The sequence below is a fragment of the Leptonotus elevatus genome, chromosome 13, assembly GCF_054856555.1.
Source record: "Leptonotus elevatus isolate MCC_2025b chromosome 13, RoL_Lele_1.0, whole genome shotgun sequence".
Lineage (NCBI taxonomy): Eukaryota > Metazoa > Chordata > Actinopteri > Syngnathiformes > Syngnathidae > Leptonotus > Leptonotus elevatus.
Genome location: NC_141251.1, coordinates 17,360,831 through 17,388,459, shown reverse-complemented (window position 1 = coordinate 17,388,459; position 27,629 = coordinate 17,360,831). Strand labels below are relative to the sequence as shown.

Sequence of the window (27,629 nt, the reverse complement as noted above, 5' to 3'; positions counted from 1 at the left end):
ACGAGCAGGTAGGATGGTCTTTCGCATGCGTCACCATCCTAACTCTATGATTTGTAATGCCAAGTTGAGCATTTCTAGTCCTGCACAACTAACTATCAAGCAAAACTAAAGGAACTCTTCTTAGTTAGTTCCCGTCTTGTGTCACAATGACTTTCCAACTGTGAAGCACATAATTGGAATGACAGCACGTAATGTCTGCTGCCTGTCTGCCCTTGAAGCTACTCCATTTATAAAAGACATTGACCTACATCTCTTATAGTAATTACAAAATGTTTTGCTCATGTTCTTGGACGACATTTAAGAGAAGTGTCCCCGAATTATAATTAGACCGTGGTGGTTTCAGCAAATGTCAAAAACTAATTCATGTTGAATGGTGAATGACTCACAGGGCAAGATGTCTCTGTAGCGGTTCTTGTCTCTGTTTTCTGGGGCTTTTCCCACCACACAGTCATCAGACGGCTTCAGGTGCTCCAGAGCCTTAATTCACATTAGTGTGTAACAATGTCAACACGCATGTAATGTCCCATTGAGCAGTATGTGCTGGGCAGTGTTCAATGAAACTCACCATGAATTCTTTGACCAGTTCCTGCTGGTCTAATTGATGCTGCAGAATCTGGATGATGGCTTTCACCCTGGAGCCTGAATACTGGCTGCCTCGAGATGGGCTAATGAGGGCTAAACTGGACAGTTCCTCCTCTGATATTATGGGTGGACCTGGTCGGGGGATAAAATATAGATGACACACATGATTTGCCTTCGCGGGCTGATCTGGCCCCAGAGCCTTGAGTTTGACATCATAATTGGAGGAATAGACACCTATCTGTGGTGAGGTTGTTTGGTGAGCATTGGCGTCAAACACATTGTCGTCTTCTTCTGCGCTGCTCCAGCCGTCTGATTCTGGTTTTCGGATGCTTTTGCACGACTGGTCCAACAGTTTGGTCACAGTGTGTTTCCTGGGGGAGTCAGGGGGCAAGGGGGGAGACCACACCATTTTTATTCTTCGGGAGGTAGGACCAGTTGAGATCATGCAAGGCTGAGCTTCCTTTCCCTGCGACTTTTCCACCTAAAATACAGTATACAACACCATGCTAAAATATCTGTTATCATCTATTATTCTTTGAAAGGGTTTGGACTGTTATTACAAGGGCCACAGTGTAGCTCAATAACAACACCTCTTCTGCTGAGGTACTAATGAGCTCCAATACAAGAGGAAAAAAAAGCATTTTAGAAAAAAATAATGTTCAGCTAGCTAATTAGTTTCTACATAATTTGACTTGCTGTTAGTATAATATAAGTAAAGATTGACGGTGCTGTTTTATTCATTGCTCTCTATTGCCTCCCGGTGGTGAACAAGGGAACTTCAGCACAAAACTACATTAGGGGCCTGATTTACTACAGGATTGTGCGTGGAAAAAAAAAAACTAAGAAAGGCATGATTGTTCATGCAAACAGATGTTGAAGCCAATATACTAACCCAGGATGGTATCTGTCAAATGTGCTAAACATTTCATTTTGCACATTCTGGGAGGAGTAGATGTAAATAGATGAATTCAGCATGCACAATGTGATTTACTGTATCAAATTGGAAGGGCTGATTTTTCATCTTTAAATACACTACCATGTCTGAAATGCAGGCGCAAATGGCACCGCTGTGCGTAACCATGACGAGGAGGAGCAAAGGAAAATGTGAGGTGACGAGGAGAACGTATCTTTTGCGCATGTATAAACATTTTTGAATTGACAGAAACAAAAATTATCATGACATATATTCTACATGTATATTTATCAAATTTATTTTGAGAGCTTCTGAATGATTCAAGAGCTGCAACTCACCTTTGACATCTTTTTGGTTTTTGGTTTGGTTTTAAACCAAATTTTACGCAAAATGGGCTCTCGTGATGAGTAAAATAATAATAATAATAATAATTATAATAATTGGAGAGATACAATAATATGTTTGTCTTCCACTAACACTTCCAATTCCATCACTTCATTGCCCTCCTAAATGTTCGATGGGGAAAACCATGAGCGCCGCCGCTGCTTAAAACACAACACATCGTTTTCCAATCCAGCTGTCCCCACCACTTTTACATCTGTTGCCAACGGTGCACATAATCTGCTGAATTCAAGGTTTACCAGTAGCACCCATCATTTAGGATCTTAGTATATCAGGCCCAAAAGGTACAGTGACTCAACTACACAAATTACAAAGAATGTCAAGGATGTCTTTTCAATCTTACTATTTACCAAAATTCAAATTAACTGAAAAACAACATGCAAATAAAATGTGGTGGCTAATAGAAGGGAAGAGAAGTTTTGGAAATTACTACCTGTCAGAAGCTCCATGCAACATTTCAGTGACATTTAGTGATGGGCAGCAAGCTTGATGAGAAGGTGTGCTGTCACAGCTCTCCTAATCCATAGACCAACAGGCAAAGTATGCAACCATTAAAATTAAGCACATTTGTTTACGGACAACAGACGCAAAGTCGTGAAGTTTGGAGTTCTACTGAAATGTTGTGGAAAAATAGGCCTCAAAAGTCAAACACAATCATCATGTTAGCACATTAGCAAATCTTATGACACTTCAATAAGTGTTACCGAAGAGTAACAGTTATTACAGGGTGTCCGTGGGTCATTAAAAGTCATCAAATGAATTCTGGGGGGAAATAAGGCCTTAAATGCCATTGAAAAGCATTAAAACAATGTCTAAAAGCATTAATTTTAAATATATTTATGGAGATTGGGGACTAGTTGTAAATTACAATGAACAAGGAGTCAACAAGTTTCTACATTTTCCAATTAATTTGCTCTTATTTTGAAAAGAAAAATGTACTGTTTGTGTTACCAACATCAAACATGAAACACTAATACCACCTAGTGGCAGGAAAATTACCTCAATGTTTTACACTCCTTTGAACTTTATAGTAATTTTTTTTTTTACTTAAATACATTTTAGACATTTCTATTGAGTTATTAATGAACTTATTACTTAAGGAAATTGTGATAAAGGGTCTTCTGTTTATGCAATAAAATAAATTCAGTATTAATTATATTCCTGACAACCTCACGACTCTAGCTGGATTCTGAAGTATTCGGTTTAGGTGAACGGTATGGGATTTTTAATAGGTTTTAGGTGAATTAATGAGTACACACTCATACGCACGCACACATGCACACACACACTCCCGCACATGCACATACTCACGCACATACTCACGCACATACTCACGCGCATACAAAAAAAAAAGAAAAAGAGAGAGAGCAATGATGATGACATGTCGAATCGGTAAGATTACCGAATGAACAATACTGAGCTCTCTCTAAAAATAAATAAATAATTATATTCATGAATTAATTTTATCAAGCAGATGACATTATGGGCATACAATCACTGTAGTTACTTACAGCATTACTTATAAAATGTGGCGCGGCTTCAGTATTGCTCTGCAAGATTTTCTTGAAAATCTCAAAGGACTTGTTGTTACAATGTTATGACATTTAAGAATGTTAAAATGTTATTTGTAACATGGATTGCTTAATTAGCTTTACATTATTTCTTAAGAGAATTAGAAGTTGATCTACATAAAAAAAAAACTGATTGTGTTTGACTTTGGTTTGGCACTTCCACTATGCTCATATGTGTTACCTGATTAATTGGTGTTTCATCCATGACCACAGTCAGTTGTCTTGGAGGAGGAGGTGGCGTTGTGACTAAAACACCTGATTCATTAAACACACATTCTGCAATCGGCTCTAAAACAGTGTATAAGTGAAAACAACAATGACGTTATATTTTTTGTGTTTAACAGGACGTGGCTGAAGAATGAACATGTACAGATACAACCAGGGGGGCGCTCCACTGGCTTATTCATCATGGCGTCAGGTGAAGAAGAGGCATCAGAGGTGGTAACTGGAGCTGGCTGCTCTGCTAGAACAGCGTCGGTGCCCGTGGCCATGTTGGCTGATTCGGAATAGGTCAGCGACAGGATGTCCCTGCAGATGGTGAGCTGCACTGTTCCTTCAGCTTTACGCAGAATATCTACCACCTTACTGTGGCTCAGTCCCGACACAATGACACCGTTCACCTGGTTAAAGACAGTCAGGATCAATGGTTTTGCCAAAGGCAGACAGGAAGATATTCTAAATCTGTTGTATGGAAATGTTACCTCTAGAAGAATATCTCCCACTCTTAATCTGCCATCTTGCTCAGCTACTCCACCAGAACAGATTTCTCTCACCCTGAGCATGCTGCCATTGGTCCCACCAACCAGAGCAAAGCCTAGGCCGCCTCCTTCTGGTTTGCTAAACTCTACTTGCATAATGCAACTCTGAAGGGACAACGATGACAAAAGGACAGCGGAATTGGTATTAGTAAATATCAGAAATTGTAATCTTGTGTACTGAGGGCCGAATCCCCAAAGAATGAAATAGCGCTGTTAATTGCACTTCATTTGCACCCGCAGTTTAATCCGTCTTAACGTCCTATTCACAATGGATATTGTGACAATGATATACCAGCGGAAACAGGCCTACATTTGACAGTTGAGCGCAGTTTGCACTTTTTAAAGTTATTAATATTATTGCGTTATTAAAACAAGAGGAAAAACACTTACATCCTGCTGTTCAGCCACAGACAGACATCTGAAGTTGCCTACAGTTCTACTGACAACTTCAACTGCAGAAAAAGAAAAAAAAACTTGGTATGAATCAGCAGGAAATGTAGACAAAAGTACTTGCACACAAATATTGATCCGGTCCATTTGATCCAAACTAATTAACATCCAAAGTTCAGCACCTCATGTAGTCTAAGAAAATTCTTCATTGATTTAAACCAATTAGATTGCAGGGAAGGAGCCACAAAGTACTAAAACAAGATATACACTGTTCCCTCGCTTTTTACTGGTGATACGTTACAAGTTCCCTTGCAAGAAGTGAATTTCCACAAAGTAAAGGCAGACTTTCTTTTATCATTAATTATTTTTTTATTCATTTTTTTAGGGATTTACGCTCTACTAAGCAGATGCACGCTCCTCACTCCGGCAACACATGACAACGGCGACAAAATGGCTTAATATTACCCGTAATAATACCTTAACCATAACCTGGTTAAAAAAGTTACAATTGGTCATGACTCTCAAGTGAATCTGCAATAACCAAATCGCGAAGTAGCGAGGGAACACTGTACCTACCTTCCCCTCAGTCAGTCTGAATTTGAAAGTGTTGATGGCTATGCACCTCTTCTATGACAGCTGAACAAGACAAGGTCTTTTCAAAATGACGCGCTGCGGGTACTGTCACCAAGCAACTGAATCACCTGAACTATAGAACACTATAGGACTGTGTGTATGAGTGTGCATGTGCCTGTGTGTGTGTTCTGAATGTTGAAAGACAGAACTTGGGCCCTCACTGCAAGATTAATAATTAGCAAGCCTCTGGCCTCCACTGGTGTATTGGACTGCACAGCTGTAGGTATCACGCACACTCACAATATCGCTATGCCAAGCAAGCTCATACCAAGCAACAAGAATGTGCTGATGGAAAGATATGATGACGAAGATAAGGAGTGCGTCTCACCATCTTCCGGAGGTGATTCTTTGTCAGGAGAGATAGGCTCTTCAAAACGAGCAAAGAACTTCCTATCCTTTTTCCAGTCAAACAGACCTGTAAAAGTACCGGAAAAAGTGTCAGACAGATAATGACCTCATTCCCCTCCAAACCATTTTGGTAATGATTGAACTTAAATGATCATTTAGTTAAACACAAACATATGCGGTTTCCCGGCATCTGTGTTTCTAACAAACAAAATCTCCCTCCTTAGGTTTACTGAGGCAGATGAAATCGTCTCATAAATTTTTCACAGACTCCTCACCGTTCCATTTGGCCTTGGGCGTCACAGGCTGCTCATCTCTGAAAACATAAGAATAACACAAACATTAGAATGGGTCAGTCACGTTTCTGCATCTCATCTATTTATTTCATTTTGATTCCACCCATAAGTAGGCACAGACCTCAAGATTTTGATTTTGACTTTTCGCGGGGCGATCTCGCAGGCTTTGACAGCATCGTCCAAGGTCATCCCTAAAGTGCACCTGCCGCAGATGTAGAGGATCTTGTCGTTGGGTTGCACGCTGCCTTCTTCGCTGGCCGGGGAGCCTGGCACCACCTCCAGACAATAAATGCCCTGCCATTTGCTGCCAATGCCGCCGGTTAGCTTAATGCCTGGAGGAAACAGACACAAATGCCACTCAGTTGTAAGGTTGAGACGGATGTCGATTTTCCACTGCACTGTAAGGTCTCTGTTTATGTCAACTTGATTGGTACATGGCGGTAGCATTCTGAGCTGAGAGTGTTAAATCTAACTAGAATTATTTTTATATGTGTCCACACCATTCAAATTATTACTTTTTTCAAACTTAACCAGTGGTAGTCCAACACTGTATAGTGTTAAAAATCTACACTGGTAAACACTGAGGAGTGTTAAAAGTACTCTACACAAGTGTCAGTGTTAAAAATTAAGCTCGAACTACACTTGACTCTGGTAAGTAGTACTTCATTTATATAGTGTTTTTCCTCCTTACAAGGCCCTCAAAGCAGTTTACATTTTGACTACTGATGACACGGCATGAGGGGGTTCAGTATCTTGCTCAAAGATACTTTAACATAGTCACACTAACCTGGGATGGTACCCACACTCTCAGGGTTGGAAGCCAACCACTCTACCACTGAGCCACGCCATCCCAAAAACAGCAACTGGATGTATCGCTATTGAAATGACGACAGCGCGCTGGGAAATTCGGAAACGAGGGGTATAGTCAATTTCAGCCTGGCAAGCCACACCCACAAGCGTCTATAGAAAACAGGCCGGCCAATCAAATTAGTCTATTTTTGTGATGTCGTCTTTTGCTAACGCTGTTCGAGTATCAAAACAGAGTGAAGGGCTCCAGGTGGCGGAGTGGTACCGTCATTTGCCTATGATGCAGGTTGGTGTGGGTTCACTTCCCCGCCTGGGAGACCATGTTTATTTGTGTGCGTGTTTGTGTGAACGAGTGGAAAGAAAAAAAGAAAAATCAAAACAGAGTGACTTATGACACCATGAATCTTCAAGTTTTTCCCGCAACAATGACATAAGTCATTCACTACTGTCTCTGTTCGGCTAGTACCCATGTTGGATTTTTACTCCGTCTCCGCAAAAAAACAAAAAAAGACTTCAACGAGTCGCTTTTCTGACGTCACGTCCGCTCTTCACTCATTGGTTCATTCCACTGTCTGTTAGCACAGGTTTGCCCCACCTCAGAAATGCGACTGATAGGGCGGTTGACCAGACTCACTCTCGGGCAAAACCGCGAGTGAGTCTGGATTTCCAGGCTAGGTCAATTTAACACTCAAGGTAGTGCTATTCAGGTTACAACCAACATCCACTCCAACTCTAAAATAAAACTGCTTACTGCATATTTGATCGACCACTGGAAATTTAACACTGACCGATTTGCTGTGTAATTTTGATGACACCAAAAAACTGTTCTTATTAGCTGACGACATCAAATAAGGCCATAGATCTTGCTTTTCTGAATTGATTGCATTATATTCAACAATGCTCCCTAGTTCATGTTCCTCCATGATGCTCTTGGACTTGTTTTTTTCCCACTTTTTAAACATGATCTCATCTGTATTTGACTTGAACTCTGTCTATTTATGCCTCTTTGACATGTTGAAAAAAGAAACAAACCTATTTTGATAAAGTAAAGAGTGTGTACAAAGTTAGGGAGTAAAGTAGGCTATAGATGCCTGAATTATCTACTTAAGTACAGCAACAAAATGTGTGTACGTCGTTACTTCCCCCCCACTGGTAATGGTAAAGAATGAAAGACTGGTAATCGTCCTACCAAGCTGTCCTGTTGGTGTCTTGTAGAGGACAATATCAGGCAGGCTGTCACAAGAAGGGGGTGCCACCAGGTTGGTAACAGCCCTGCCCAGGGTCATACTGAGTCTCCTGGGAGAGGACCTGAGAATCGTCATGGCCACCTCATCTGCCACATTGGTAACATCATGTCCATTTACCTGGAGACGATTGAAACAGATGAAAATAATCAAGATAGCAAGTGATGCCTTCAAACAAGTGGGCGTTTACCGTGATAAGCCGGTCTCCAGCTCTGAGGCGTCCGTCTGCCTTTGCTGGGTTGTCCAATATTTCTTGTATGTAGTAGCAGTTGTCTAGTTTGCTTCGGGTAATGGTGAAGCCAAAGCTTCCACTCCTGGACTTGGTCAGAAGGACGGTCAACTCGAATTCTTTTACAAATCCCTGCAAGGCATCAAACAAACAACCAAAGACACGAAAATGTGATCATTGTAATGTAATCATTTTCGCAATATGCACAGAGGATTCTATATTGATTCGGCTCTTTGTTAAAATATTCGGTGTCTGGACATCAATGAACAAAATGACCTTTCTTCTACTCTCTTCTTCATCCTCTTCATCCTCCTCCTCATCCTTGCATTCCCTTTCTTTCTTTTCCGGCTCTTCTCTCCGCTGTGCATGACTCTGGGCAGGTTGAGGTACTATTGTAGGTGTAAGGGTGGGAGCAGGTACGCTGACACAAGGAGGCGCTGATGAGATTATCTGGGTTGTTATGGGGCCCGCCGGCGGAGCAGGATTTTGAAGGAGCCCCGCAGCAGGCTGACTGTTTTTAGGGAGGGCTTTGCATTGCAGTGGAAGCTGCTGTCCCTGCTGTAGTGGGTAGTCCTTGGCTTTGGATGGCTGTGTGGTGAGCGGCTGGGACGGGTGTGCCAGGGCACAAGTGGTCAGGGTGTCAGATGAGAGGTTTAGAGGTGATTTGGTAGTATTTGTGCTCTGGGAGCTGAAACTAGACAATGTGTTTGAGGTTTGTGAAACAATAGACGGTTTGTTGGAAGTCTGAGAAAAACTCGACGAGGTGGTCTGGGTCTGCGAGGTGAGGCTTGTGAGGTTTGATGATGGTGTTTGAGTGGCCTGATGAGACTGAAAACTTTGTTGAGGTTCCATGGTGGAACTAATGGTCAAATACTCCTCATCTGCCATTATAGTCAGTCCATTTCCCACAAGGCAGTAGGTCACACTTCCATCTGCTTCCTCTCGAACACCACTGCAAAGAAAACAGAATCACTTTCATTCTCAACCAAAAAAAGAGAAATCTTTAATCACCTGAATCAGTTTGGGATACTTAAAGGGGAAGTCAACCCATACATATTTTTTTTACAATAATATGTTCTATGCAGCCCCACTAGTCTAACTACGGTATTCTGGTTAATATAGCGTTAGTGGAATATGAGTTAGGCAGCAAAATCCAGCAGTTTTGATCAATATCAGAATGCGGCCAATTTTCAAGTATTGCGAGAAAAAAAACTGAATGGAAACACCAAAATTCTCCAAAAAGTTTTTACGCTTGAAGGGGGTGGTTTTTGAAGCGTATTGAAAAAAGGAAAATGCGCATTTTGGCGATGGAAACAGGTTTTGCAAATAAGCGACTACAAGACCGGATATACGTCACACCTTTTGACCGATACTACGTCACACGCACGTTTGTAGTCACAATAAATGGCAAATGATAAAATAAAATATGTTTGGGGAGATGAAGAAACACGATTCTTTTTATAATTAATTAAAGAAAAAAAACATGAATGCAATTTTAGATAGCTTTATTAACATCAGCTCTCAATGTAACGACACACTTCACTTACATGCGGGAAGGAAGCCAACAAGACAAACTACTTCCGTTCAGTCCGTCAAAACCAACATTCCCACCTGGAACTCCCCATTGTCCCAAAAATCTGTCACTACAACATCATCTCGCGATGCATATTCGCAAAAGAAGAGCGGATGGAAATGGGCAAGTCGCATGTCCAGTTTGTGCATTTTCACAAAATTCGCATAAAATTTTCGAAAAATTTGGAAGTGAAACCTGACTACAGTTGCTCAGGTCTCAGGTAACAACCAATCACAACTCAGCTTCAGAAAACAGGTGAGCTGTGACTGGCCGTTGCCTGAGCCCTGAGCAACTGTGATGTCATCTTCAGTTGAAAGCAGGTGGCAAAATGGCCGCCCCCTTGAGATGGATAAAAACGGCTGGATTTAGCTGCATAACTCATATTCCACAAATGTAATATTAATCAGAATGTCATGTTTAGAAGAGCGAGGACACATATATTATTGTCAAGGTTGACTTCCTCTCTTTAATCCAGAGAAACGACAACAACCAAAAAGGACAATAGACAAATTAGTGAAGCAATTGGCAGTCATTGCCCTCCCATTCCGAAAAAATTAACTGGTTTGGATGTTAAGGAAGGAAAAGCTTGAGCTATCTGATGATGACCAAGGGCTAACCCTTAAACTGATCATCAGTCAATCAGTCAATCAGTCAACCATTTACACTTGCAGTCTTGTCTATGAACCATTTAGAAGTTACAAAACCTTTTGAGTTCAGCAAGATTCCAAAGAACAACATGCCTATGTTTCAATAAAGAAGGGTTCGGTGAATGCGCATAGGAAACAGGTGGGGTTCAGTACCTCCAACAAGGGTATGAAACACTGGTGTAAGAAAAAGTGGGAGATAACTCATTCAGTGCCATTGACGGCTATAGACGTCCAAAATCCATTTTAACTGCGTTGGCAGTGAATGAGTTTAATAAGTTCCGGAAATAATTGCAAGACCATACAATATCTTGGGTCATTTTCCTACCTGGCATACATGGAATTTGAAGCAGCCTTAGGGAAGACGTCAAATATAGCAGTTGAACTTGTAGCGACGGCCTCCTCCCGATTCTCGCTTGCCTTCTTTGTTTCTATTTCCTGTTGTTTTTCTGCTTTTTCGACAGTCAGCTGTGACTCTTGATGAGCTGGTCGAAAGCAGATTGTAGGTGAGACGGGCGACGTGGGAGAAGCGGGCGAGGCTGGCGAGATTGGCGTCGGAGGCGATGTGGGAGAGGCTGGTATGGGAGGTGACCCCGCCCGAGGTGAAGATGGAGGAGTCTGTTCTCCTTGTACCTCCCTCTCTTGTCCTCCAAATAACCTCGGAACTGCCGGAGGCTCTGGGCTTTTCTCTGCTGTGTCGGTCAACTCCTCCTTGAGGACGGAGGCCGTACTCTGAGGTATGTTGACATCAAAATGGAATTTAAGAAGCTGGCTGTAGTCGTCTCCTAGACGGATGTCCAGAGACCGGGATCGGATCTCCCTGGTGGGTGCAGGACTCTAACAAAGAGAGAGAAGATAAAGTTATCTCGCCACATTTTGGGCAATGAGATGTTCTTTAAATTGATGTTTACTCACCAGTGTGTTGTCATCAGCATCATACAGCATTCCTGGATTGGGTCGACAGATTAAGAGATGTACCGCAGACGGGCCACCTCGTAGCACGGATAAAACCCTCTAAAATAGCAAAGGTAAACAGTGCGGGTAATTCAGGATGGTCGTTATGACCTAAGATGTACTCCAGTGTTTGTGTGATGGTAATTCCTTGTCAGAACACAGAAACACTGTGACACAACCAACTTGCTATTTTGGGTAGCATTAGATTAAAAGATTAGTGAACCAATGATGTAGCCAAGCTGCACTCGTGGTCCTGACGTCCATTCACAAGTTCTTTTTTAAACACGCATGCTTGATTCAGCACCTTCTCTTCGGCTGACATAAATGTACAACACTAAAATCATGACCTCCTTTTGGTCTTTTGAGTACAGAAACTACTTGGATGCATGGCGGCCATTTTACGTTGCCACTTGTTAAGCAAGCCCAACTTGAATACACTGACTTCTCCACCGTTTTCATATTATTTTCTGTCTCTAGAGTCAAAATACCACAGTGTGTGTTAGTGTTAATTTCGTTAACTAAAACTAAATTAAAATATTTGCGTCAACACACATTTTTGAATGGACGTAAACTAGACAAGACTAGACTGAAACCCCCATTAAGAAACAATAATTGAGCCTAAATCAGTATGTATTTTCATAGATTAATGAATACGAGATGAAATTACACTTCACACAATAAAAACTGGACCAAAATCTACAGACATTTTAGTTCATGAACAAAGATGAGACGAAAATTTGACGATTTTGTAAAATCCTGTCTATGCTTATCTGTCACTGACACAGTCATTTGACATACAGTGACACACACCCTTGCAAATCTGTAGCTAGCGAGTGCAACATGCACAAACACATGGGACAGACAGGAGGTGGGTTCACGGTGAAAGGTAAAAAAAAAAGAAGTAAATTATAGTTATAATGTAACATTAATCCAACTGCTATAACGTATAATAATGTTAATCCGACATCTTACTAATGCTGGCTAATTTACAAGCTCGTAGCATGGAGCCATAGTAGCCACTGTAATTGTGTGTGTGAAGATTTTTTTCATCAAAAAGATGAGAAAATGTTTATGTAAAATTGTTTTAGATCCGAAATTATCATCATTAACATTATCTGCTGACAATAAGGTATACAGAGGTTACTTTAACTAAAACTAGACTAAAATGTTGACAGTTTTTGTTGACTAAAGCTTGATGAATAAAATTATGTTTTATTGTACTAAAATAAAGACCAAAATGCTAGGTTTACAGTTGACTAAATACAAACGGGATGAGGTTGACTAACTATGTAAAAAAAACAACTAACAAGATTGATTGAAACTGGACTAAATTTATGTCTGATAAAATTAACACTGGTGTATATCTATTCACACATATATAGGTGTATATACGTACGTGCTTCTGGCGCGCAACCCACCGGAACTACTCAAGCAAAAGTAACGAAATATGATGACGCAGCGTGGAGAGTGAAATGATTATAATGTCTTTTATTGACCGTAGAAAGTAAAAATAAAAGTGAAAATGGCGCCTATTTGCGTAATGACGTCCGTGCATCGGTTAAGTTTGGGTTACCTCGAATGTTTCATAACTATTTTGACCTTAACCCGAATATTGACAGCTTGTAAACGTAGTCACTGTCATTCTGCCCTGATACTATCTCCAAGCTTGGAAAGCTCTGGTTTGCCTTCATGCTCCCGTTCCATACATTGCACCCAGATTAGCGACAACAGAAAAAGCTGGGGAAAAAGATCAAATCTGCTTTTGTAAAGGGGTTGAACATATGCCATTTGGGAGACTGCAATAGACCTAACCTTGGTAAAGGATGGTTCGATGTTGCTTTCCTCTATTCTACTCTTTGATGTTTTGCACAATTTTGGGACAAATGAAAGTGCAAATCATATTCAACCTACATGGTAGGAAAGCTCCTTGACAGGCTCTTTGTTGACGGCCAGGATGATGTCCCCTTCTCGTAACAGACCACTCTCGTGGGCCGGCTGACCCGGGAACAGACGCTTGATGCGCACCACGCTGCCACGCTCTTGCCTCGATTTGAGTTGAGAAATGTTAAAACTGAAGCCTAGACCTGACAAATTCTTCTTCAGGATCACTTCATGCGTGTTTTCTAGGAAAATAGTTTAGAAAGATTGTAATGTTTTATATACTGGTACAAAACAGTCAAAAGTTACTATTATATGATACATTACACAGTGCTGTGTATAAAAGTCTTAGAGCACCCGTTTTGACACAGTTAATGGAAAACATACAGTAAATGGTGTTAGCAATGACATTAATTAGAGGCCTTACTTAGGGTTAAGAAAAGCTAAAGCTTTAAGAAAACATTTGTCACTTAAGCCGTATGATAACGTTACAATTAAAATAATTACTGCGATTGGCTGGAAACCTGTCCAGGTTATTTGCCCAAAGTTAAACTGGGATAGGTTCCAGATCCCCTGTGCCCCGAATAAGCACAAGGGCAATAGAAAATTCATACTTTAAAGGATAAAATACCCAATAATAGTCACAGTATGCAGTGGTCAAGGTATATAGAGGCAGTGACCTGTGGTTTTAACTGGACTTGGACTGTGAAGGGTCTCAGGGGAACATGGCAGCATCATCCCTGGATGACTCTGACAGCCACCACAATGTAACTGTCAGATGACTCACAGTCACCTCAGGCCTGTGTGTGCGTGTGTCTCGAATACGCGTGTTATTTATTTATTTTCTTAGCACACACTCACCATCAGTCACAAAGCTGTAGTCCTTGGCTCGGCCACTCAAGGTTGTTTCCAAGGAGACCTCAGTCCTGGGGGGCTGAGTTTGTGATGCACTGTGGATGGAGGGTGGGAGGGGGGAGTCGGTTCTGGGCTCCAAGATGACTGTTGGTTCCCTCTCCAGCAGCAAGTTCACCACCTATCACGATAGTTTATTAGTCCACGCTTTGTGTACATTTTTCTTGTCTATGACGTAATATGAGTCCATTGGCCCTTAAAAGACACCATATGAATCTTTTTTTAATTATTATTATTATTATGATGATGCTCTAAATATTGGATTAAATCTGTGTGTGTATTTTTGTGTAAAACCTGATTGGCCACAATCAGACTTCTGCTTTAAACACACATCTTAATAAAATACACTTTTGAAAGACATTGTAAATGTATTTGAAAATACATTGCGACTCTCCTTTCCCACATGGGAGGGCATCCACAAAAAACAAAAACAAAAAACAATCGCTTAAAAATTATGCAATGTAGTGGGGGCGCAAACGGTGAACCACGGCATAGCAGGGGAACACTTCACAGTATATTCAGTGAATCATATATTTTTCGGGACCAAAAATCTCCCTGCAAAAACAACAACAATATACACTCAGTGACAAAAGGGTCAATTGGATTCCCTAGTGTAAGTTTATGCGACAGAGTGTGTGCGCGTGTTTGCGTGTGGCGACCTCCTCGGTCCGCTTCAGGCACTCGACAGCTTGTTGGCGTGTCACAGCCCTCAGGTTGGAGCCGTCAACCTCCAGCAGTCTGTCACCTGTCATATGTAAACACACCAATCTCATCATCGTCATCATTAGCAGCATTAATACACCAGTGTACGTGTACGTGCACGTGCGTGTTTGTGCGTGTCTGTGTGTGTGTATTTGACGACATGTCGTCAAATCCGAGGTGATCTTAGTAAGTGGAGCATGAACAAGCAGAAACAGTCTTTGTGCCTAAATGTAAGCGTAGACTGTACATATGGCTGATAAAACTGAAGAAAAAAGTCATGTCAAGCCAAACAACAAACAAACAATATGTGTTAATGTACACAACACTTGTGAAAAAAATTACCGATTTGAATGCGGCCATCCTGCTCTGCAGCACCTCCAACTACCAGACTTTTGATGTAGATGCCGCCATATCTCACACTTGTTTTAATTCCTCCCTTTTTTAAGACAAGATGTAATTAGTCAATGCCACACAAAGGTTTGTGCGCATAAAAAACTGCATTGTTGCTTAGAGCACAACATTCCTTAAAAGGAACAACATTTTGTTTTGTTTTTTACGCACAGCAACACTAATGCCAAGACTTCCGCCGCTCTTCTTCAGCTCCACTACAAACTTCTCCCCAGTTTTCAGACTCAAGATAGAGGGAGACCGAGAACACCGGTCCTGAAAATACAGAGGAAAAAACTCGTAATTTGAAAAACAAATAAAATAGTGTAACTGTATTTATGTTTTCAAAGGAGAAGGTTATTATTTATTATTATTTTCAACTAAAAGTGACACTTTGTATGAAGACTGCCATGACAAAAAACAATGCAACTTAATTTGTCAATCATCAATAAGGACTTTTTACTGTATTTACAATTTTTTTTTAATAACTATTCTTTAATTGCTACCTTGTAATATTTGTCCTGGCACGTTAGCTAATTTGACAGATATTGTAAAATACACCTTAAGAAATAGTTGGTGATGTTATCATGAAAGATGTGTCAGAACGTCCAACGATTGTAATGTCTGAAATGTATGGAAACGTGCAACTGCTAATGTGGAGTACACATTTTTGCATATTTGCAAATACTTTCTGAGCAAGTTTATTTATATTTTTATTTTTTTTAGCATTTGGCTTACATTATACCAATATGTTTGAAAATTAAGTATGTAAACATTTTTGTATTTTTCATGGTTTCAATATTATGTCTGCAGTACATGATTTCTAATTGGCATTTTTTTCCCATAATATTGAAACATATTTTCAGGTACATTGGAATGGTATATTCGAACGTGTTTGCCAGACAAAAATATTTACACCACATTGGAAGCTCTATGCTTCCGAAGAAATGCACGAAGTGACACCAAACATAAAATCTTAGAGTAATTGTTATGAGCAGGCCCAAAACATTAAGCCCATATTTGTTCGTAATAATAAACATTGCTTAAAAAAAAATAATCTGAGATTTAGTATGGCGAGGACTTGATAAAAACTGAAATGGTCCAGATAGGAAAAACCTTCCTATAACCTGGCCTAAAAGCACAATGACACGTTATCGTACTAACCTGTGCGTCATGTATTCGCACCACAGGTATGTGAAGCTTCCTGTTTTGCTTGGGCGTGGCCATGCTGGATAGAGAGATGGCCTCCTCTAATTCATCCATGGCGTGTCGGTACTCGGTGCCACTTAGGGTGGTCTGAGAGCCAAAGCTCCTCTCCAGTGCCAAGCCCAGTGTACTTTGGCACAGGGAGTTTTTGCTGTCTTTCAGACATTCTGGTCATGGAAAAAAACAACAACACATTGACGACACAAGTTGTGATACATTAATTATGAACAATAAAATCTAGGTTTAATAGCTCTTTGTTACGTTTGGGCTGGGACACAATTAGCTCCACTTCCTCAGGACTACTCTGTAAGATGGCAGCAGCATCGCTGAATGTTACCCCTTCCAAACTAGTCTTATTTAGGGAAATGAGACGTCCACCTGAGGGGAAAGAAAAAATGTTTTTCATCTCATGTAGTTTGCATCCAAAGGAAGTTACATGTAACTCCTACCCGGTTTGATCCGTCCATCTTTGTCCGCAGGTCCATCTGGCACAATGGAAGCGATGAATATACCAAGGTCAAGTTTACCTGTATTGTCCTCACCTACAATCACAAAGCCTACAACGGGACCACAGCGGAGTCAGAGACAAAAGTCCTCATTTAAAGAATGAAGTAAGTGTCTCTTCTCATGAATTTGACATGACTGTTCATTGCTATGTGCTCTGTGGCACACTCACCAAAGCCAAGTTTGGGATCCTTCTTGAGGCTTACGCAGATAATTTCTCTCTCTGGGGGAGACCTAGTGGGTGTGTCAACTGTAAATATTGAACAGAAATGACAAATTGATGAAACAACATAAATCTTGCTTCTAACAGCTGCTAACTCTAAATGTGAGGGTAACTATACTTTCCACCTACATTATATAAAGCATCAGGTTCAATGAAATCTTTCAGAAGTGGCAAACCTGATCGTAGTCAACATTGATGATACCTTAAAAATAACCTTGCTAACCTAACCTACCTTAAAAAATAACTTCAAAATAAGATAATAACACTAATGAAGGGTTTATAAATTTTAGCCTGACACAATTGATTTGAGCAAACAACACCAAAATCATTACCTCCACCAAGCAAAGCACAAGACTTGGGGCTCTATTTTCATACCCAGTGCAAGTCTGGCATGAGGTGCATTGTAAATCTGCGCAGGGGCGGACTAGATCAAGTTATTAGTGGTATTTTCACAGACCCGTGCAAGCGTGCAGTGTAGCGCATTTTAAAAATTTTGTTTTGCGCTGTTGTGTGCGTGAACACAGTTGGCTTTTTTCGTCGCCGTCCTGACTCTGTGACAGCTGTGATACTACCGTCAGAGCTGGGGAATATCTCGTCTTTGTACTCTCATTTAGTTTCAAGTAGAACTGCAACATAGGAAAAAGCCACCAGTCAAAAATATTCACCTCGTATGGAAGAAAAAGTATCGGAGTCTTTCTGCAGCGAGACACTGGACATCATTCTTGGAATCGACTCTGGTGTACTTTAAGGAACAAAACAGAAATAAACTTTAATTTTGCATCGTGATGCAGAATGATATAGTCATTACCTCCAGTAGGGTCGTTCTTTCAAATCCCTGAGTTCTCCCGTTTCCGGAGGTTCCTTGTTTAGCTCCCTGCTCATCTCCCGCCTCATCTCTCTTTGATGGCGGAGTCGAGCCTCCAGCTTGGCGCTCAGGTCCTCACATGATTTGGACAGCGAGTCCGGTTGACCCGGGGCTAAACCGACGTGGTTCAGCATGCCCTCAGAGCATGAGATCTGTTTCAGGTTCAAGTTACAGCCCGCATAGACGGACATGTTTTCATCTGGAGGGGGATTGGGGGGGACACTGGTGTCATTTTAAGAGCATTTCTTTGTCTGCTTGTTCTAAGTCTTTTTACCTGGCATCATACTGTGGTTAAGTTGTCGTGACGTCATCTCGCTGTGGAACTTGTGCTGTGCGGAGCAGAGGTTGAGGAGGTATTGTGCTATTTTTGAGCTCTCCGTTATAAAACTGTGCTTTTTACCGCTTGGTCCGCCACATTCGATGATCAGTTTACGGCGCTGGGGAATGGAAATAGTTTATCACACAGAATTAAGAATGGATTTTACGTTGTTTAAACACAAGCATTCTAAGAAAACAACCATTCGGAGCAATGCTAGTGCTTGTTGTCACTGTACAACAAAAACATGCACAGTATCATTTGTTTTCTTCTTTTCTAAAGATGTAATTTATTTTCGTTCCCCCCCCCGGATAGAAATTAATATATATATTCAGGAAAAAAGAAAGCATGTTTTTGTGTAAAATAAAAAAATAAAAAATAAAGAATTTGGAGGTCCATTTTTCTTGACAAAAACATTTCTATGTTATTCTGACTGGTGCAAATTTAAATAAATGATATCTTTTTTTGTATGCATACTGTATATCAGAGGTCACCAACAAGGTGCTGAAATACACCAGGTAGCCCTCAAGGAATACTCACCAATGCATTGTGATTTGAACATTGTGATCATTGGAAAATGTAAACAATTGAAGAGATTACATGTTGGTATTTATCTGTTTACTAATTGTGAAAATGAATTATTACTGTCTCCACATTAATGAATATCATTAATTATTAATAATAACTAGCGCTGTCATTAACAGATGATTTTAGAATTGATTATCCTATTACTCGGTTAATTGCCCCAGTTTCGAGACAAATTTTTTGATGTCAATCAATTTTATAGTCAACTTAGCCACTTTTCTTTTCCGGCCATGATCATAATAATATTAATGCATCGGTTTTATACGGCCCTTCACAATGTACCAGTATACATTATGTAAAGATTTGCACATTTACACTCTATGAAAATTGAGCCATAAATGTTAAATGTAAGATATTAATGTTCTAAATATAACTTCCGAAAATGAGGATTATTTCTGCAAGTAGATCCAAATGAAGGTTGAGCATCGCTCTAAAGTCATCCCCTATACTTGCATTATATGTGGTGATTCCTATGAGGTACTAATCAGTGTTGTTGTCCCAAATTAATTTCTTGCGCTCACATTTCATCGACTGATACAATTCTCTTTACCCCAGTGGAAATGGAGTCTGTTTCCCTCCAGAGGAAGCGTCTGGTGACAGTCCGGACCTGATTCTTCATCTCGTACATGATGATTCCTTTGGCACAGACTCCCAGAACCAATTCACCAATCAAAGGCCTTTTTTCTCTGCCCACGCGGTGGAACATAACCCCGTATTCTGGTAGTTGTTGGGCAATCTGATCAGGAGCAAAGTCATGTAATTAGTTAAAAGCAGCGATAGTGCCCTTGCATTGTGTAAACTTAAACGCACTTTGAGATACTCTGTTTCCGCTTCTTCAGGTCCCATCGGGGCATGCCTCACATGCAGTCTTGGCAGCTCATCCTTCACATTGGGCAAAGCCAGCTTCTCAAGCATTCTCTTGGACAAATAGTGCTCTGGCTGGTAGTAACTCTTTGCATACAACTAGGAGAAACAATGCACAGATATGACAACCAAACCCAAATGGTAAAGCAGAAGTCCGGTACCTCTGGCATGTAATCCCCAAATTCAGCCTGCAGAGCGAGGGCAGCCAGAAACAAGCCGGTCTCCTCGTTGCAGTACATGCGATCCTCTAAGATATCCTTCCGCATCTGCAAGTAGTACTGATGGCGAGTCAGTCTGTGCCTGGAGAAGAAAAGAAACAGGTGAAAGTCTGCATGCAAGAAGCAGAATATGTGCGACTTTGCACTGTACCCAGTACTTACAAAACAAAGGCGATATCGTCCACAAAAAATTTGACTCGAAGGAAAACCAAAAAGGACAGTATTTGCCCCTTTTTCCAACTATCTGGAGCAACTTTGGAGATTTTTGTTTCAGGGTCCAGAAAAAAATATTCATCATCTGCAGAGTGGAAAGGAGATGCTTAAAATATGATGAAAACAAATCTCTTTCTTTGTACACAATTTTCAGAAGTGTTGGGCTTCCAAAACATTATACATATTACTAGTTACTGTCGTTTGAAAATATTGATTTAAGATTACAATATTACTGCACTACTGTGTTGCTTTTGGATTACTTTCACCAAAAATATGATTACCTTTTGATGGCCTTTAAGACGATAACGATGCCAAAACAACAGACTACACATTCTAATAATACCTGTTTTTTTTATAGTTATACTTCGTAGTAAAATAATTGACTATTTGTTTTTATCATGACAGATTAAAATAAAATGCAAGGTCATTGTTGGAAAAACAAAACAAAACAAAACTTTCAAACCTTTCTTGTTAACATTTAAACAAACACGCCTAAATATGAACCCAAAAAAGATCAGTGCTGCTATAATTATTGACACGCCTCTCATCCAATAATTGAAAAGCCAGTAAATGTCATCACTAACAAGTAGTTTGATACATAAAATGTCCCCCCCAAAAATGAAGATGATTTTAAAGGAAGACCTATATATCCAAATATAGAATTTGTCCTTAATTGCATGAATTTAATGACAATTTGCTATTTTTCTATGTTCTAATTTCTAGTTCCTGATCATAAAATGGCCACAAGAGGGGCCGCCGTTGTGAGTTCCAATACCTTGGAATAAGGCTGGGTATCGGCCCAATACTGATACCTCGCTACTCGCCCATCAATGAAAAATCTGTATCGCCGCACATTGTGCACTTGGACTAATCCACGAAATGCATACCGTCGAGAAAGGCAAGACCAAAGTAGAAGTGCTCCACTAGGTTAGCATGAGCCACCACCATGTCAAACACATCCCTCGCACGGGACTTGGTATCGCAGCGGACCACCGCGTACTGTCCGCTCGGCATCACCACCGTCACTTCCCTCTGAGACGAACATAAGCGACCCTTTCTCGACTGCAGAGGAGACATAAGATATAATATCCAACTTTAGATTTGAGTCATTCGTAGAGATTATAATTTTTGCATGTAGGAAATACAGGCAACTGTTTTACCACAATAGATCCTGGAAGCTCAAGAACAATTTGCTGTTCGTCAGCCATTCGGATAAACTCTGGACCTAAAGCCTGGTAAGAAAACAGCAGAAGATAAGTACAATAATAATTGTAATGACTACAGAAAGCTCATAAAAATAGCTCTGCCACATGTTCATGTACGTCCTCATTAAAACCTCCTTGTGTGTATGTACAGTATGTTAGCCTACATACAGGTTTTATAAGCTATTTGTTCTTACCTTAGCTTTCCTCTGGCTTAGGCTGATGGAGGACTCGCTGAAAGTGATGGAAGGGCTGTGAGACCTGCCCGATGTCTTGGGAGAGACGTCGTGGTGGGGGCTCCGGCCCAGCCAACTGCAGGTGCTGTCCCTGTGACGAGCCCCTCGCGGGAGCCTGAGTTACGGGAGGGGAGAGGTGGGTGGGTGTGGAAAAGTTGAAAAGGATTCAAGGTCGGTCAACACAGACGAGAATGCAAGATAGTCAAAATGGAATAAGAGTACTTGCCTTTCTAAAGATGACTGGTACAAAGGTGTGGGTGAGCTTCTTGGTCGATGTTTCCAAGATCTTTGAGGTAAACACCCTGGAAGGACGGCTTCAAGCGGAAGAACGCCAAATTAACATGTTGTATAGTACACAACTATTACTTTTTTTTTTTTTTTCAGGATAAAGGATGACATTGACTAGCATTAAAAATGCATTTTGTGTGTGAGAACACACTAGAACACAGTCTTTTTTTTTTTTTAATTAACTAATTCATTATTTTCTATCCCCGCGACCCTTGTGAGGACAAGCGGTACAGAAAATGGATGGATGGATGGATTATTTTCTATGGGAGTATTCTCAAATTGCTGAACATTGTCCCAGAGTAGATTGTGCTAAACCTCAGATGCTCCACGATACTGCGACCTTACTTAAACATTCACATAAGAGATTATTATTTTATTTGGTGTGATAATCAGTATTTTCGGGATTTCGACAAATGGGATAGTTTAATAACATAGTCAGTCCTCCGTGGACGACATGAATTCACCTGACTTTGAGTCCGAGTCTGTCGAGTATCTTCTCCTTTCTGGGCAACCTTCACTGAAATCTGCAAATGGCCCTCGCCTTCCTGTCAAACAGGTTAGATTTGATGATGATGATGATGATGATGATGATGATGATGAAGAAGCCATTTTTGTTTAAATGAAGGTGAGGCTAAAGCCCACAGTCAGTATCCGATTACTGTCTCTTGCAAGAATCTAATCCCACACTCGCTTTAGGTTAAGATTTTAATCCTGTCGACCTGAACACTTGTTTGGTAAAGATGAAATTTTTAGAATAAACAATATATCTGATGTCAAATTTCTGCTAAACTTATGGAAAGTCAACTATCTTTCACTGCGTTTTCTGTCATGCCTTACTATCACACTAATTGCTACATTGAAATACAAGTTAAATTAATTTCATGCTCATAACTCAAAATATCTCTAATCTTCTTTCTTTCAATCAATAAAGATGCCATTAATCCACAATGCTGTATACCGATTGCAGAGATCTCAGATTTCTACAAATTGAGCACAACGTCTTTGGTTAACCAGAACCACTGATTATATTAATACATTTATTAATTTAAACTTGGTTCACTTTTGTTTTGACCACAGTATAATTTCGAAGGGCAGTATATAGTAGAAGTAATATGAGTGAGTCATCACTAATGGGTATTCTGTTGCATTAATATGGTCAGAGCAATGTGTAGTAATGACGACAACAAACGATCTGTGGTTATTTTTGAAAGTTACATTGGACCTAACTAAACTACGGTAGCAAGATGAGATACAGTAATAACATTTTCAACTATTCATTGCAGTTAAGTGTGCCTGGTTTAATATGTTAAGTGGTTTCAAAGTCATTGCACCATGTATTTCACTTATTTTGTTGTTAATTATTTTGTTAATTGCAATTCTGAACCAATTACGGCACTAACTCACCATGAAGCCTTTCTCTAATCATCTGGCTCCGCCCACTAAGAGGCAAGCTGCTGTCAGAGCCTTGGTCCATCTGAGGGAACAAGGACCTGTGAGAAAACAGGCTACAGCGAAAATTATCCATGTTTGCGGACTGACCGGTTCACTGAAGACCTCCTCCACCAGCTGCCTGATGACGTCGGCAGATGGCGGCAGGCCGGAAGCTTTCTGTCGGCACTCGCAGGATTCCAGGATGGAGTTGATAGTTAGCCTGCGGTGGGACACGTCCTCGCACATGCTGAGGAGGAGGCTGTTGAGGTGGTCGCTCAACTGGACTGGCTGAGAGGGGATGTTAAAAATCAAGTTTATATGTGATGGCTGTACAGGTTACAGTACAGCGCAGATTCACGGCGCTTCACTTTTTCCACATTTTATTTTACAACCTTATTCAAAACTGGATTTTTTTTTTAACCTTGTAACTGTAGAATCAGTGTTGAGTAAAAGCTGAAAATACCAGAGATGTTTTTTTTCAAGTCACATGACTTGACTTGAGTCAAACTTGAGTCGCCCTTTTAAGGGCTTGCAACTTGCTTGCCGTAAAAATATGATACTCATTTGTGAAATATGAATTAAGCAGCAAAAGCCACCTGTTTTTATCCATTTTAGGGGCGGCCATTTTGCAACCTGCTGTCGACTGAAAATTACATCAATGTTACTCAGGGCTCAGGTAACGACCAATCACACCTCACCTGTTTTCTGAATCTGATTCATATAATTTAATCCATGTTCGATTAAGGCTGAAACATTAAATGTGTGGAAAGTGTAGCGCTGTGAATTATTTCTGGATATACTGTATTTGATTCCACTCTTTACTCTGGATGTAGAGAGCCCACCTGATTTTGAGGTAGGTGAAAATCAACGGACCAGTAGAGGGTCATACCCAGAGAATACACCAGCATCTGTGCAGCAAAAATCAACGAGAGGAAAACATCTCACATTTTCAACGCTTTGACCCACAAAGATATAGCATATTATTTACTTGACATTATATTGCTTTACTAACACTTAAAAAAACAAACACTATCTGTTTCTAAAAATGGTCAGATTGGATTTCCTTCCATAAATTCAGAGTTTTATTATTGTTTTTATTTACTGATAGATTAAAAGAAATCACGTGATTTTATATTGTACTACCTTCTAGTTGCCAAATATGGTTCCTTGGGCAGTGTTTTCCAACCTTTACTGGGCTAAGACACATTTTACGTTCGAAAAATTTCACAATTACAACACCAAACAAAAATATCACAAAAAGTACACATGCTGAAATGATGACAGATGCACAGTTAATTGTACCTTCCGCCATCTAGTGGAAGATCATTTAAATGCTCTGCCTGTCATTATATGTCGTTAGCAAAGATAGATGAACAATTTACAAAGATCCATTTTTGGACCAGTTACAGTGTGTGACATTGGATGACTTCATGAGACATGCTAATTATGCTGTGAGATGAATTTATAAATAAGATTTTTTTTTTTAGATCTCATTTATATATGTCATAATATCTCTTAACGTGACATCATTTGCCACTTTCCAACAACAGCAATACTCAAATTTTTGACTGAATAAATTTGGAATTAATGCAGTAGTAGAAGTGCAGGATCCATGCTGAGCCACTAGATGGCAGGCTAACATCAAAAGGTTATTAAGCAATACCAAAATGATGTGTAACGTGTATGCCTGCAGTCATGTGAAGTTTGATGGTGTGCTGTGCACTGACCCTCTCTATGGCAGGTTTGGTTGAGCTGGCTCGGCCCTGCAGCATCTCTGGAGCAGTGAAGGTCGACGCCTCCTCTGATAGGCCACAGTTCTTAAATGCTAAACTACCAGTAGCGGACAGCAGCAAGGAGGCAGGGCTTATGATATTGCACATATTGTTTTGATCTGGGAGAAAAAAACAGAAATAATGTATTATTATTTTCCTTAATGCTAAGGAGGAGTGTAAGAGTAGTAGTCCAGGAGCATGGTGATACATGTGCAGCCATGAATAATAAATATCCATTCGGATGGTGATTTACCTTTATCTGAGGCATCCACTAAACACACTGCAGTGGCCAGCAGCAGGGCCCACACCTCCTCCTCCAGTAGAGGCCCCCCTCGGGCCTCCAGTACTTCCGCTAATGTGACGAATGTGCTGCTCATCCTGCACACATTCCAGGCTTGTCACCTGAGCACACACACAAACACAGCCCAGATTCACAATAATGGATGGCTCGCAACCTCATATGTGCGACAGTATCTAATCTGTAAGGGCTGTTGGATGTGGAAGGTCACATTTTGGGTCCTTCTGGAGACAAAAATAAATGTTGGGGAGATGCTAGTCTGCTGTGTGTCGAGACCAACCAACCCTCAAATGACTTCATTAAAAAATATATAATAATAATAATAATACACTGAAGGGGCCTTTACCAGGAAATAGGTTGCCCACCCCTATCTTAATCTATTAGCAGTGTTTCCCACAGATTTGAAATCTGCTTGGGTGGGTGGACTCGGGTGGGTGAACTCCAGGGAAGAGGGGGCTGGTTGTACCCAGTCCTGCCACTTGCGTCTCTAACCTTATGTTCCACAAGTGAGTGACATGCGGTATATCTGGTAGTGGTACGTGTATATATATATATATATATATATATATATATATATATATATATATATATATATATATATATATATATATATATATATATATATATATATATATTATTTTATTTTATTATTTTTTATTTATTTATTGAAATCTACTTGGGTGGTGGCCAGTTTACTTGGGTGGCCCGCCCAAGTATTAACATGGTGTGGGAAACACTGATTAGTTTTTCTGCCCACTGCTGTCTCTGCTTGTCCCAAATCCTAATAGGCTTTGTTGTGACCTCCGGCTGGCTGTGAGGGAGGTGTAGCTGTGTGACATGATCTCCTGGTATATTGCCATCTCATGCTTGTAAAGCAGTGTCCGAAGAAATCAAACGTTATTATTGGAATTTCACATGGCATAATTAAATAATATGCAGTGCATTTTTTTAAATATAAATCTGCTCAAATACAATACAAACTAAGCAAAGGGTTTGGCTTACATTTGTTTGATTGGGGGATAATTGTACTATTTTCTCAGAGTGATCATATAGTACTGAGTTCTGGTTCATGTAACTTGAACATGTTTGGATCAAGAACAATTATTAACTTTGGTTCCTCAAAACTACTTAAAGTATTGTCATCTATCCATCCATCCATTTTCTTAACCGCCTATTCCTTACAAGGGTCGCTGGAGTCAATCCCAGTTGGCTTTGGGCAGTACACCCTGAACTGGTTGCCAGCCACTCGCAGGGCACACACAGACAACCAACCAACCAAATCACAATCACACCTTGGGACAATTCAGAGCACTCAATTAACCTGCCATGCATGTCTTTGGAACGTGGTGGGAGACTGGTGTACCCGGAGAAAACCCATGCAGGCACGAGGAGAACATGCAAACCACCCAGGAAGGCCGAAGCCCGGACTTGATATCATGTCCTCTGGCCTCAGCACTAGGTGGCAAACGTGCTAACCAGTCAGTCACCGTGCCGCCCAGTATTGTCATACATTAAAAAAAAAGTGCTGAATTTTAAAGTAGATGTATAGTATATACTTAAAAATGTACCTGGATTCAGATGATTTTATTCCATGCGACCATCAGACAAAATAAAATTGAGTCAATTCAACCAATGTTTTCCTTTTAGTGCAGCGTTACCGTTAACATAGTTAGTTACTAGCGTTAGTCAAAAAGCCAATAAATTGTGTGTCTCATTGACGCGCAATAGAATAGCTTGTAGTGTTTTTCTCTGACCCAATAAAACTAACCAGCGAGCCATTTTAGACCCTAACCCGCAGTTTGGGAACCCCCTGCTTTAATTTATCCAATGGCATATTGGCAATTGTTCTAATCCTAATATCACTGTAACCTGATGTTATAATCCTAATATCACCATAACCTGATTATTTTGGCCCCTATTAAATGCTTACTCATGTCATAAGGACTGTCAGTAAACAACAGCAGCAGAAAAGAAAAATAAATAAATAAAAATAGAATCACTTTTATGTTCGTTGTTTGTTGCTATGGCCTCACACGGTGCTTCTTTGTAAGTCAAACTAATTTAAAAAGTGCACTGAAGATGAGACCATCACATGCACACACTGGCTGTCTTAATTGTGACTTTCCAAAACATTATTTTAAGAGAACCCCCCCCCCCCCCCCCCCATCCATTCTGTTTACCTGCTCCT

The 27,629-nt window shown here is 40.4% G+C and overlaps 1 protein-coding gene across 2 annotated transcripts in view; it reads right to left on the bottom strand.

Annotated features, from left to right (window-relative positions):
* Window positions 1-27,629, bottom strand: part of ptpn20 (protein tyrosine phosphatase non-receptor type 20) — a 35,362-nt gene that overhangs the window by 6,650 nt on the left and 1,083 nt on the right. Inside the window, exons 2-43 of one of the 2 annotated variants that reach the window (XM_086092784.1) lie at window positions 25,397-25,545; window positions 25,099-25,262; window positions 24,214-24,279; window positions 23,480-23,659; window positions 23,345-23,414; window positions 22,405-22,485; window positions 21,879-21,966; window positions 21,614-21,767; window positions 21,375-21,446; window positions 21,102-21,276; window positions 20,164-20,299; window positions 19,945-20,083; window positions 19,730-19,882; window positions 19,470-19,655; window positions 18,293-18,455; window positions 17,962-18,217; window positions 17,819-17,895; window positions 17,103-17,180; window positions 16,876-16,983; window positions 16,688-16,804; window positions 16,385-16,593; window positions 15,395-15,496; window positions 15,176-15,269; window positions 14,791-14,876; window positions 14,081-14,252; window positions 13,253-13,464; window positions 11,303-11,401; window positions 10,716-11,224; window positions 8,447-9,122; window positions 8,132-8,302; window positions 7,887-8,061; window positions 6,012-6,222; window positions 5,873-5,910; window positions 5,578-5,664; window positions 4,617-4,678; window positions 4,170-4,331; window positions 3,848-4,088; window positions 3,650-3,756; window positions 2,331-2,413; window positions 817-953; window positions 566-714; window positions 387-477 (exon numbers count right to left, since the gene is read on the bottom strand). In XM_086092784.1, coding sequence (XP_085948910.1) covers window positions 387-477; window positions 566-714; window positions 817-953; window positions 2,331-2,413; window positions 3,650-3,756; window positions 3,848-4,088; window positions 4,170-4,331; window positions 4,617-4,678; window positions 5,578-5,664; window positions 5,873-5,910; window positions 6,012-6,222; window positions 7,887-8,061; window positions 8,132-8,302; window positions 8,447-9,122; window positions 10,716-11,224; window positions 11,303-11,401; window positions 13,253-13,464; window positions 14,081-14,252; window positions 14,791-14,876; window positions 15,176-15,269; window positions 15,395-15,496; window positions 16,385-16,593; window positions 16,688-16,804; window positions 16,876-16,983; window positions 17,103-17,180; window positions 17,819-17,895; window positions 17,962-18,217; window positions 18,293-18,455; window positions 19,470-19,655; window positions 19,730-19,882; window positions 19,945-20,083; window positions 20,164-20,299; window positions 21,102-21,276; window positions 21,375-21,446; window positions 21,614-21,767; window positions 21,879-21,966; window positions 22,405-22,485; window positions 23,345-23,414; window positions 23,480-23,659; window positions 24,214-24,279; window positions 25,099-25,262; window positions 25,397-25,520 — 6,460 coding nt within the window. In that variant the 5' untranslated portion in view covers window positions 25,521-25,545. Of the gene's footprint in view, window positions 1-386; window positions 478-565; window positions 715-816; window positions 1,064-2,330; window positions 2,414-3,649; window positions 3,757-3,847; window positions 4,089-4,169; window positions 4,332-4,616; window positions 4,679-5,577; window positions 5,665-5,872; window positions 5,911-6,011; window positions 6,223-7,886; window positions 8,062-8,131; window positions 8,303-8,446; window positions 9,123-10,715; window positions 11,225-11,302; window positions 11,402-13,252; window positions 13,465-14,080; window positions 14,253-14,790; window positions 14,877-15,175; window positions 15,270-15,394; window positions 15,497-16,384; window positions 16,594-16,687; window positions 16,805-16,875; window positions 16,984-17,102; window positions 17,181-17,818; window positions 17,896-17,961; window positions 18,218-18,292; window positions 18,456-19,469; window positions 19,656-19,729; window positions 19,883-19,944; window positions 20,084-20,163; window positions 20,300-21,101; window positions 21,277-21,374; window positions 21,447-21,613; window positions 21,768-21,878; window positions 21,967-22,404; window positions 22,486-23,344; window positions 23,415-23,479; window positions 23,660-24,213; window positions 24,280-25,098; window positions 25,263-25,396; window positions 25,546-27,629 lie in introns of those variants that run through there. The other variant, XM_086092785.1, reaches the window with a different exon arrangement.